We start from the raw sequence: 12,309 nt of genomic DNA, 5'->3' as shown, positions 1-12,309 counted from the left end.
CAGAGATCTTCTGATTTTCTGTTATACATTGACTATAAATGACCGTAACCCATCTGGACTGAACAGTTACAGGCAGGCACCCCCACCCATCCCCAGTGGAGGGATTTTCAACATGGTGCATTTGCAACCCATGGGCTTGAAACTCTGCCCATCCTGTGATGGGCACATTCCAAGTCCCACATGTTGTGCATCTGCCTTTCAATCTCGGCAAAACTACATAAATTGCAAGATGCGTGGTTGCAACTTCATCTCCTGGAGCAATCTGTGAAGGTCTCTTCAGATGCTGTGAAGACACAGAAGCCAGTTTCATCCAGCACATCATCTAGCAGGCAAGTGACTCCAAAGACCAGCATGGAGAAGATGGCACCGAAGACAGACCTGCCATTGGCACTTATTCCCCTGACACCACAGGTGCTGATGCTGCTGATGCTCTGATTGCAGAGGCTCCAGGTGGAGCTTAGTGTCCTCCCATAAGGACAGACCACCTAAAACCTCACAGGACAAAGCCACCAAGCCCCACATAATGTTGATGACTGGTGATAAGAAGCAGCCTGTGGCACAGAGGGAGGGCTTTCTCTAGCACTGATCCCAGCTCCTGCAGCACCAGATGTGAGCTGCTAGGAAAGCCAGGACAGTTACTGGTACTGATGTACACCCTGGTTCCAAGAGCAAGGTATACCTCAGCCCCACCCATAGAGTAAGTCTGTTCCTCCTCCCTGTCACCAAGTCTCATATTTTTGCTATCTTCAAGCAAGAAATTTCTCCCCTGAGATTTGTGGTCAGTGTCCCCAGAAAGGCCTTCCAGTTCTCCTAGTCAGATTCAGCTGCCCTCATGAAAGGAATGGCACTGATCTATCCGCTACCAAACAAGCCAGCCATACCCCTGATAGGCCCGCTAGGATCTGTCCTCACAGATCTCGAGGAGATGGTCTCTCCACGTCATTTGAGGAACAGCTCACTTTCCTATCTACTTCTCTGTCCACATCACCTATATTAGATGACCAGGAAGAGCCAGAGTCATGTCAACAGCAATGTCCTGTTTTACCACGAAAGGGCCTGTCGTCGTTGTCGTCATCATCATCATCCGACAAGGCGGTATCCTTGGAACCGATACTGGTGCTGGATGATTTCAGGTCATTCCAAGAGCTCCTTATAAGAATTGCTGAGACTCTGGACATAGAATTTGGTCATATAAGAGAAATCTCACAAGTTGTTTGACATTCTGACTGGACTGGTTGTCAGAATCACCCTCCCCATAAGTGAGGGTCTAAAAGCCTGGGGCATACACCAACCATAATAACTTGACTGCAAAATGGATGCAGAAACAGTACTAGGTTCTTCAGTCTGGGTTTAAGTACTGTTATGCCCACCCCAAGCCAGGCTCCTCGTCATTTCAGGAACAACTGAAATTAAACAAGGCACTACAGGAACAATTGGAATCAAAGGAGTACTGCTAATGACAAGGACCCAAAAAGCCTCTGTTTGGAGAAACATCTTACTCTTGTGCCTTGTCAGATGCCTCAAACTGGTTGGGATGCCCTCCTGGACCACCTGCAGATGAAGGGCATCTGGTGCCAGGGTGATTTGTGCTGCATATGAACATTCTGAAGTTCAGGGCCATCTGGCTGGCTTGCGTGGCATTCCTGCAGAGCTCTGCGTTGCAGATCTTTTATGGGTAGCCTATCTGGAATGCACTATATCAGCAATCAAGAATGTGCTTCATCATCCCCTCACTGCCAAGAAGTTGTCAGGCTGTGGACATGGTGTCATCCAAACAGGGTGACCCCATTGGTTCTGCACCTTAAAAGTGTAACTTTACACCCTAATGGCCAAGGTGGAGTCTGCTCTACAGGCAGCTCTGGCCAAGAGAGCACGCATGCAGGAATGCAGCAGGAAAAAAATCCCTTCCACCCCCCAGGGCACCTGTTCCAAACCCCCCACAGTGAATGAACACACAAACACACAATGGATATAACACAGGGAAATATTTATTTACAGAGGGAGGGGAGGGGAGAAAAACAACAAGGGGAAGTATAGGGGGAGCAGTAAAACAGGGATGCATCCAAACCAATGCCCCCCAGGCCCCGTGGTAGCACTGTCTAAAAGGGCAGACACTGAGCAATGTGTCTGCACACACAGTTCAGGAGGAACTGAGCAAAGTTCCAGGCAAGTGCCGAGCCTTGCGTGCTCCTGGTTGTCTTTGATGCCAGTAAACTTTCCCCAACAAATCCCTCCAGTGCCCTCTTCTGCCGCTTTCTGCAAAGCCACACAGAGCGATCACCTCCCCACTTAACTAGCTAGCAGCCTCCCTCCTTATTCCCAGTGCAGAGTCACAAGCCCCAGTCCTTACAGCCCCAGGCAGCTCTGGGCAGCAGTGATACTGGGTCCAGCTCCGGCCTGTCCTTCTCGGGCGATTTCTCCCTGGCACAGTGCTTCTCCTGGCTCCTGTCCCGGGGTGTCCCCGATCCGCTGCCCTGTCCTTCCCAGGCTTCAGGTTCTCCGCTGCTTCACTTTGTGAGGGCCTGCGGGCTGCCGCCCTTCTCTCTCTCTCTTGAGCTCCAGAGCCACACCTCAAGTTTCCCTTCTTTTTCTCACTGCTCCCCCTCCCTCCTTAGGAAAAAGATTTAAAGGGGCCATGCTCTTTAAATCCCAAGAGGTTACACAGGTACCAGCAATGACATGGTCAATTTCTTAAGCAGGCAGATGGTAACCAGCCAAGCGTGGCTGCTGCAGAAATCTATCACAGAGCTGATATTTTGCCATTGGAGGACTCCCATAATTGATCTTGTCACCATGGAGGACAATGCAAAATGCCTGAACTTCTGCCCAGAGAAGACATGAACCTGGGCTTCTAATGAGACATCTTTCTGCTACAGTGGACTACTGGTCTCAAACATGCCTTTTCCCTGGTTCCCTTGATGCCTGTGATGATATCCAAAGTCAGACAGGACAAGGTCATGCTGACCTTGATAGCTCTATTGAACAAAGCAGTTTTGATGGTCAGATCTCTTGCACATATCCATTCAGACCTCCCATCCTCTTCTTGATCTTCCCGGATATGGTATCCTAGACCTGCAGTTGTGGCACTTGATGGCCTAGATGTTGGCTGATTGTGCACCACTGAGAGACTGTTCTCAACAGGTTCAAAAACTCCCCATACAGACCAGGAAGCATTCTGCTTGGAAAACCTACTTCTCCAAATGGAAACGGTTGGACAGCCCAATATAACATGGACCCAGTTGAGGCTCTGATACCACAGATCTTCAACTATATTCTGAACCAGAAACAAACTGGATTTTCATTTAGTTCTCCCAAAGTCCATCTTGCAGCAGTATCATCATGTCCTGCTTCCATTCAGTCGTACTCAGGCTTCTCACATGTGACAGAATCAAAATTCTTTTAAGGACCCTCCTGCATACTTAAGTACCTATTGAAGACCTGATTTCTACATGGGATTGCAATATCCTCTCCTTTCAAGCTGCTTTCCAATTTTTGGATAGAACACTTTACCTTTAACATGGTCTTTCTAGTGGCCATCAGGTCAGCATGGCGGGTCAGTGAGCTCCCAAGTTCTCATGGCCAGATCTCCCTACACATCTTTTCACAGAAGCAAGTCAGTGCTGAGACTTCATTCTACATTCATCCCAAATGTGATCTCAGTCTCAAAGTTTCACCTGAATCAGTCATTTTGCAGACCAGCCTTCTTTTCAAAACCAGACGTGATACCATAAGAGAAGAATATGTAGTTCTGCTGTCCTGAAAGTGGCATCAAACCTAGCCACCACATCAAGGGCATAATGTTTGACAAAAGTCAGTGGGTTTACATACATCACGTTCTGGCATGTTCCTGAAGCAGGCAGAAGATACAACATCTGCACTGATGTTTGGTGGGAGTGACTCAGCAGCTAACCAACAGGAGGAGATACAATATGTGATACATGTTGAAATTCTCTGTGATGAGATTGAGTGGCTTTTTAATGAGCCAGATATAGCCACAAAAAGAGATTAGGAGACAGTTAAAAGGGTTTGGTCCAGTCAGATAATAGAGAGAGGCTATGGAAATATTGAAGGAATGTAGGTTTGACTCCTTGGCAGGCATTTTTCATTTCCACAGTTCAGAAGGGACACTGCTTGCTAGTTACCCACATTGGGATCCATACTGACACTCTAAGAAGAAAGAACAGTTACTTACCCTACAATAACTGGTTTCAGAATGTGGGAGGAGGGAAAAGTTGAGCAAATGACAACAGTGTCAAATGTTGTCAATTTGTAGCCACTGACTTTGGAACTAAAACATGTGGGAAGCTAGTTTACATTTTTTATTGTCTGAAGAAGATTGGGAAGAAATATATCAGAATTACATCCAGTCCATTATCTTAGAATAAAATATTTAATAGGTTTTATTGGACACTGGTACTGAAAAATGCAGGATTAACTAACCATAGTAAATGATGGAGATGCTCCCAATAATCAGCGAAACTGTCCCGGAGAACTTTTACCTCAAATTACGGAAATACTGGGGAAGTATATGCAAAGGTCTTTCCACAGTTGTGAATCTGTTCCTCTCCAAAACTCCACTTATTAGAATTAGATAAATTATATATGTAGTGAACACCAAGACATGAGTACTGACATGTCAATTAACAAAACATGTAATACTCAGAAAAATGGAACTCACACCTCCAGTTTATTCAGAATGCTTGAAAGAACTGTCAAATACAGCTTTGACGGAGAAGATAAATTTCTCAGTAAAATAAGGGAAAAAATTACACTAACACTTGGTGTTGCATTGATATGTTAATATTTTTGTGGTGTAACATGATAATGTGTCACTGCAAAAATTGTATCTTTGTGTCTAGTATGCACTGAGAAAGCACCGGTCCTTTCTTGTGCAAAATAAAAAAAAAACACAACAGCAAAAAGCAGCAGACTTATTTGTTTGCATTCCTTTGTTCTGATGTCACTGGTAATGATTGTATTTAAATATTTTGCTCATTGCACTTTTTTTGTATTTTCTTTATATGTAATGTAAAGTTTAAAAAAATTAGTCTTTTAATCTCCTTTATTCATTAGTAAGGGTTTCTACTTATAATCATTGCTGTTCTTTCAGGGTCGGGTAATAAAGGGGTCCTATAAGTTTCATGCTATCATCACTACTTTTGAAATGATTTTGACTGACTGCCCTGAGCTGCGTAACATTCCATGGCGTTGTGTAGTAATTGATGAAGCCCACAGGCTGAAGAACAGGAATTGCAAGCTTTTGGAAGGACTGAAGATGATGGACCTGGTAAGTGCTTCTTGGATCTTATGTACTTACAGTAGTCCTGGTTGGTAATTTCTTAAGATGATGATTTGTAAGCCTTTTTCTGTGTTGTTCACTAAATCAAGTCAATTTTGAGAGAGAATTGTATGAGAAACTTTTCTTAAAGACTTTCTAGCTAGCCAGATGGACCTATCTACAAACTTTTAGTTTAAACTAAAAGTGCTGAAGAGCCCACCGATCTCCTCATTATATTAAACCTGAAAGCTGGTCTTTTCCCTTAAAAAAAGGAAGACAAAGAGAAATCCTTTCTATCCTACCTTTCCTCCCATATCATACCATTTTTAAACTCCCTTTTTGTCGTCCTTTATCCCCATCTACACCTTTCCCTGCCTCCCATCTTTAAAAATTGGCCACTTATCTATTTTAAATGCGTACTTAGTGAAAACGTGGTGAAGTAAAATGAACTCTGGTGTAGGAGATAGGAACTGCTTGGTTCCAATTCTACCTCTGCCAGAGATTGAGCGAGTTCCTTAAAACTGACTTTCATGGGGAGGTAGTTAAAAGGTGCCCCATTTTCTTTATTGTATACCAAAAAAAGAGTTGAAAGATGCTTTGAAAAGTTGTTGTTTTTTTATTATTATTATTATTATTATTTTGCCTTAAGATGTGATATTTTTGATATTTTTGTCTTGTGCTTTTGCTGGAAGATTCCTTGCAACATCAAAGGAATGAAATAAAGTGGTCAACAGACCTACAGTAGGTTCTCCAACAAAAGTAAGGAAGTCAAACCCTGATACCGCAGATGTGGTTTTTTGTTTTTGTTTTAAGAAGCAAAAAAATAAGCTTTTTTTTTTAAAGTTGCCTTTAGCCTTTGTCTATCTGTAAAATAATATTTACCTTTCTCACAGGGGTCTTAAGGGTTAATTAATGAAGGTTTGTAAAGTTCTCTGTAAAGGCATTTATTATGATGTCTGAGAGGAAGATGGACGTATAGTTAAGGTGGTATACTGGGACTCGAGATCTGCTTTTGATTGCTGTTTTACTAGACACTTACGGTGTAAGGTTGAGCAAGTCACTTAACCTTTGTGCTTCCTTTCCTAATGTGTAATATGCAGATAATGATACTTCATTTCTCCCACTCTCTGTCTTGTCTATTTACATTGTAAAATCTTTGGGGCAGGGACTCTGCATTTGTTTAGTGCCTAGCATGATGTAGTCCCAGTCTTGGATCAGCTTCTAGGAGCTACTCTGATATAAGTAAATAGCATTATTCTTTGTTTTTCAGCTGCCAATCCACAAAAACTAAACAACTTATTTAAAAATTTGTTTGCCTTTTTTATATTACTTAAGCAATATAAAACTTTACATTTTGCTCCCCTGCCATACTGCAACAATTGTCCTTCCCCATTGACTCTGGGGCCAAATCTTAATTTCTCCTACACTCTCTGCCTTATGCCTCAGCGGCTCACTTGCCACATCTGTTTCCTTCATCCTCATCTGCACCTTGATAATTCTACTTCCTAACTCAAGAAAAAAAAGGGTCTGCTTTGAACAAACATAGGGCACTGTGTACAAATAAATGTTTACTCAGCTGGTTTTGAGATGCTTGAAAAGCTAGGACAGATAGGTAACTGCCCTTTTCTAATGCTACCTGAGTAGTGTAGAATTTTTACTATTAAAGTGGGGAGTATAGTCACGCTACAGGACTAGTTTGTGGCAGTAACTGGCTTCTGTTCCTGGAGAAGAGGTAGCTAGTTCTAGCTATATTGTTAATGTACTGTAGTATGCTGAAGGATTTCCATTGTCTTAGTGATGAGAGACAGTGAGGAAAGCGGAGTTGTTAGAGCCTGTAGTATATACGTAGTCTAAAAGTCCATAATATTTGTGGAGGGGATGGGGTCATGCAGCGTAGATAAGCGAGAAAGGACACCGGCTGGTTGGCTAAAGGACCTATCTTTGGCAAGAAACTTAGTGGAGTGCCTGGACTGATTTGGAGTTAATGCCCTAGAGTGCCCTTGGAGGAAGGCCAGAGTGTTTGGTGTCTCAAAAGATTTACGAAGAGCCAGAAGAGTTGAATGATAAGGACAAAAACATAATGAGAAAACGTCTGCATAGATGGTTTCTAGTCAACTGCTTCTTTTTCTTGCAGGAACACAAGGTGTTGCTCACTGGTACCCCATTACAGAACACTGTAGAAGAGCTGTTCAGCTTGCTTCATTTCTTGGAGCCAGGTCGCTTCCCGTCAGAAACCACATTCATGCAAGAGTTTGGTGATCTGAAAACTGAAGAACAGGTAATTTTACTCATGCACTTTTTCTTTCCCTGTTTAAAGAGACTGTTTTAATCCTGCTACAGTAATTTTAATTACCTAATGATTATTATTTATTATTACAAACAACACCGTAGATCTTCAGAAAGGGAAGAGTAAAGGAGAAAAATATTTTTCTAGTTTATTTACTTTGTGCATTAGACAGTATACTTTTTGTAATAAATTTACCTGTTTCCTCTGTTCAGTCAGTCCCCAAAATGGCTGGGGGATCTGGGGAGAGGTGTAGTAGCAGGAACAGCTTTCACTCTTCTTTGTTTTTTTTAGACTGACTAGATTTTCAGTTGACATTGTCCCTTTAACATGGCAACAGAATAAGGGGCTGCTCCTTTTTCCCTTGAAACAAATGGAAATATTGCCGTTAATTTCAGTGGGAGCAGGATTAGGTCTGATCCCAGATTAGTAAATGACATAACCCAATATAGACATTATTGTGCTTGTTATCTTTATTCAGAAATAGACTATTCCAGTGCTCCCCATTTAAAGAAATGGAAATATTTCTAAAAATGCATGCAGCATAATATAACAGGTGCTAAATTAAAGTCATTGATAAATATCAAGATAAACTAATTTATTATTACATACAAAAACTACATTAAAAGGAGGTTAGGGTTGCAAAGGTGAGCACTCAAAAGTTAGGAAATGCTAGGATAAAGATTATCCATGCAACTTTAATTTATCTGCCTTCTGTTTTATAATACAGTCTTTAATTACATGCTGACCTACTACTTTTTCAGCAGGATCCTGTCTTGGTTCAGCTTCAGTCACCTTAATTCTGGTGGTATTAACTTCTGTTTGCTTGACATGTGTCCGTAATTTTCTTTTAAGACTTTTTTTGTATTTAATTGTTTACATTTTTAATAAAGCAAATTTGAAAAAAACAGCAGTTACATCATGTGGATCATAATGACCCTCTACATATGACATCAATAGGGTTGGAACCTTTTGATTCACAGCACAGTCCCCTACCACTTGAACTAACAAAGTTGCAGACAGAAATATCCCCTGGATGGACTAGCCACAAGACAGAGATGAGGCACATCACTCTGACAGTGGATTTCATAGTTGTTTGCTGGACCTCAGAGGAGTATTGGGATATTGGAATCATAGAATTGTGGGAATGGAAGTGACCTCGAGAGGTCATCTAGTCCAGTCCCCTGCATTCATGGCAGGACTAAGTATTATCTAGACCATCCTTGACATATGTTTGTCTAACCTGCTCTTAAAAATCTCCAAGGGTGGAGATTCCAAAAACTCCCTATCCAATTTATTCCAGTGCTTAACTAATCTGACAGGAAGTTTTTCCTAATGTCCAACCTAAACTGCCTTGGCTGCAATTTAAGCCTATTGCTTCTTGTCCTATCCTCAGAGGGTAAGAAAAACAAAAGGTTGTTCCAAGGAGGAGGGTGAAAAATTATGTACTTGAAACTGTCACCTCTCACTCGTCTCTTCTACAGAATCCCGGGTTCCATTTCAGATTCTGGAAGGTAGGGTGCTCTAGTGATTTACGTTCTTCCTCCCCTGCCCCTTTGTTTACTATTTCCCTCTAATCCTCAGCCCTCCGCATTAGTCTACCCCCCTGCTTTCCACACTGCCTGATCAACAGCAGGGGGAGCATTGAGAGCACAGGAGAAACAGTCTTACTGCTCTCAGTTCTGGTGCCCAGCACCACAGTGGCCACTGGTAGATGAGGAACAATTGTAGGGTAATTCTTGCTCAGGCCTGCCACCAAGGGTGACTGTGTGCTGGGGGCGGGCAATGCAGATAGAATCTTTAGAGAATTTAGCTGCCAGCCTCGCACAAACCTCTGAATATGTAGTAACCGGGATTTTCAGAACCTTTATAGTTTGGTCAAATTTTGGTAGGTTTTCACTGAGACAGCAAAAGCATCTCTCCGGGGCTACTCTACTAAATTACAAATACCTGCTCCAAAGCATGCAGGTGCAAGTCATCTTAAATAAACAGACACATTTTTCCCTTAACTACTTTTCACAAAAGGCATTTCCTTGGAACTTTATATAATAAATTAATATTATGCCTCTGGCAGAAATCAGCATGGAAAATTTCAGCCTAAACAGTTAGTTTTATAAACAACTGAAAACAGAGTCTTAAAATGAAAAGTGTTAGGCAACCTGTAATAGGCATTACTGCCAGCTCTATCTAAAACAAAACAAAAATCCTGAAGTGTTGTACATATCAGTTTGTCTTAGGCACACTCTTTTACTTCACTCAGTTGCCATGATTGGTGTGAAATGATGATTCTTGCCTTGGGAAATTTTTATTCAAATGAGATATATTTGATAGCATCAAATACATGAGGAAAAGTTTACCGGCCAGAAATAATACAGTAACATCACATTTTTTTAACTGTAGTCTTTTGTATCCCTAGAGTAACCAAAGCAAAATTCAGTCAGTGGGTTTTATGAAAATCTTCCTTTTTTTTTAAACCCTTCTGTATCTGAGTTGTGGTAGAAAATGGAGAGAAGGAAATTTTAGAGGTTCTTGGAGTTCTACGATTAGGGTGATGCATATGGTGCAGATAACCAGAGCATCTCCTTAAAACTGAAGGTGGTATAATATCATTTGAAAATAAAAACTTAGTATTTAGTATTTAAGACTTTTGTTACACAATTATTTACTAAAGCTGTCTCTCATAGGTGCAAAAGCTCCAAGCCATTTTGAAGCCGATGATGTTGAGACGCCTTAAAGAGGATGTAGAAAAGAACCTGGCCCCCAAAGAAGAAACCATCATTGAAGTTGAGCTGACAAACATTCAGAAGAAATACTATCGTGCTATTCTTGAAAAGAATTTCACATTTCTCTCCAAGGGCGGTGGTCAGGCTAATGTACCTAATCTTTTAAACACTATGATGGAACTAAGAAAATGCTGCAATCATCCATATCTTATTAATGGTAGGCCTGCATATTGATCCCCTCTTTCTCATAATAGCTATGGGGAGTTCAAGATGATATAACTGTTCCAGTATGTACACTGAGATAGTAGATTCTCTCCCTTTCCGTCGAAAATTCACATGATAAAATCACTACAGATGGATGGATGTACTACATGTCTTGACAAAAACCTGTAAAATACGAGCATCCTATTAATTTCCCCCAGCAGAGTGACAAAACATTTCACTTTAGAGATCATCATAGGCCCAGGTCCAAGTCTGGGACCACTCCTTAGAAACCCTCTAACGTTTCTTATCCCCTCCACCACCGCACTACCGCTTGAATTCCAACATGACTTTAGTTGGACAATATGTCAAACCACTCAAGTAGAGATTATTGCTTTATATCTCTTCGAAGCTGCATTTGGGTACATCACGTCTTCTAGCTCTAGTGAATCTTGATATAGCAGTTAAAATAATCTCTGAATTGAACTTGTTGGGTAAGAAGTGGTGATCAGACATGATATTAAAGCAGATATTTCATGACCTGCTAGAATTAGGAAAAAGTTCTGGAAACAATATTTACATTTGTAAGATACCAGACTTTAATTGTCATTGGTCTTTCAGTGTAACACTGCTGTTTTTAGATCCAGACTGAATATAGCAAGTACGCAATGATGGACCAGTATAACTTCATTACTAGCTAGTATAATGTAGCTAATTAAAGTATGCTAATTTACACGTGTTAGGTGATCAAACCCATTATCTGCTTTTTGGGGACAAAGCATTCACATACCTCTGTAAATGTCACTTCCCGCCTGCTGTGTTTTTGCCCACCAGCTTCTCTTCTTTTCTACAATAATCTATCATATGTGTTTGATCTGATGCTGATTGTAAGATCCCTGATTTGAGGGCCTTCTCTCTACAGCTGCATGCATGACCACGGTGCTAAAGAAATTAATTTTAGTTTTGAGTACTGTGAGGCTTCCAGATTGTTGCTTAACTAAATTTTCATGGAATACTTTTTAATAGAGGGAAAAGAAGTAATTATACTGATGTCATTTGATGAATCTAAGATATGATTTAGTATTTTGGAGTATCTTGCATTTTGCCATGCTAGATGACTGTCTTCAAGCTCAGCTGATCCTGGACTAGAGTAGTTTAAAAAAAACAACTTTGATCCAATAAGTAAACTGAAGGCTTTTTGTTTGAGGGCGGGGTGTGTGTGTGAGGTGACTCACAGTTTTTGAAAACTTAAGTTTAGCAGTACAGTGCTGTCAGTTTCATGGCACTAAATGTTTAAAAAAAACCCTCAGATTTAGCTAGAAAAATCATGGCTATCATAATGAGATGAAGTTTACCAAAATAAGTCCTTTAATTCTAGAGAAGAAATGCTTCTAATTCTTGCCTTCTGTAACTATCTGAGCCTCAGGTTTTATCCTGTTGATCAATAATTAACATCTTTGCACTTATAACAATGACACAAGTTAATTGTAATTCTGTCTCAAGATCTTACAATGGATATACAGCAGCTTTGCATCGCTATTCTGTGGAAAAACTTATAGTTTATAGCGGTTGCAAGATCTCAAGAGTGACTGTCACCACTGTTGTGCAGGCTATTCTTTTGATATTTTGCAGTGTACACAATTATGCAAATATTGTGACTCCTTAGGTCACCAGGTCATATTTGGTACAGTAGGTATTGACTAGAGTGATGTGTAATATTTAAGGGGAAATTAAGAACACTGTATTTTTAGAGTTCATGAAAGCTTCTGCGAACATGTTCCGTTGCATATGAAGGTTTTGGTTTGTGTGTGTGATTTTTTGTT

At 40.9% G+C, this 12,309-nt stretch overlaps 1 protein-coding gene across 3 annotated transcripts in view; it reads left to right on the top strand.

Moving 5' to 3' along the window:
* The window catches only part of CHD7 (chromodomain helicase DNA binding protein 7), a 185,143-nt gene that overhangs the window by 147,855 nt on the left and 24,979 nt on the right, over positions 1-12,309 (top strand). For all 3 annotated transcript variants that reach the window (XM_075125194.1, XM_075125192.1, XM_075125193.1), the window contains exons 13-15: positions 5,111-5,287; positions 7,413-7,556; positions 10,247-10,502. In XM_075125194.1, coding sequence (XP_074981295.1) covers positions 5,111-5,287; positions 7,413-7,556; positions 10,247-10,502 — 577 coding nt within the window. The remainder of the gene's footprint in view (positions 1-5,110; positions 5,288-7,412; positions 7,557-10,246; positions 10,503-12,309) is intronic.

Source organism: Caretta caretta, chromosome 2, assembly GCF_965140235.1.
Source record: "Caretta caretta isolate rCarCar2 chromosome 2, rCarCar1.hap1, whole genome shotgun sequence".
NCBI lineage: Eukaryota > Metazoa > Chordata > Testudines > Cheloniidae > Caretta > Caretta caretta.
This window is presented reverse-complemented; position numbering and strand designations above follow the sequence as displayed.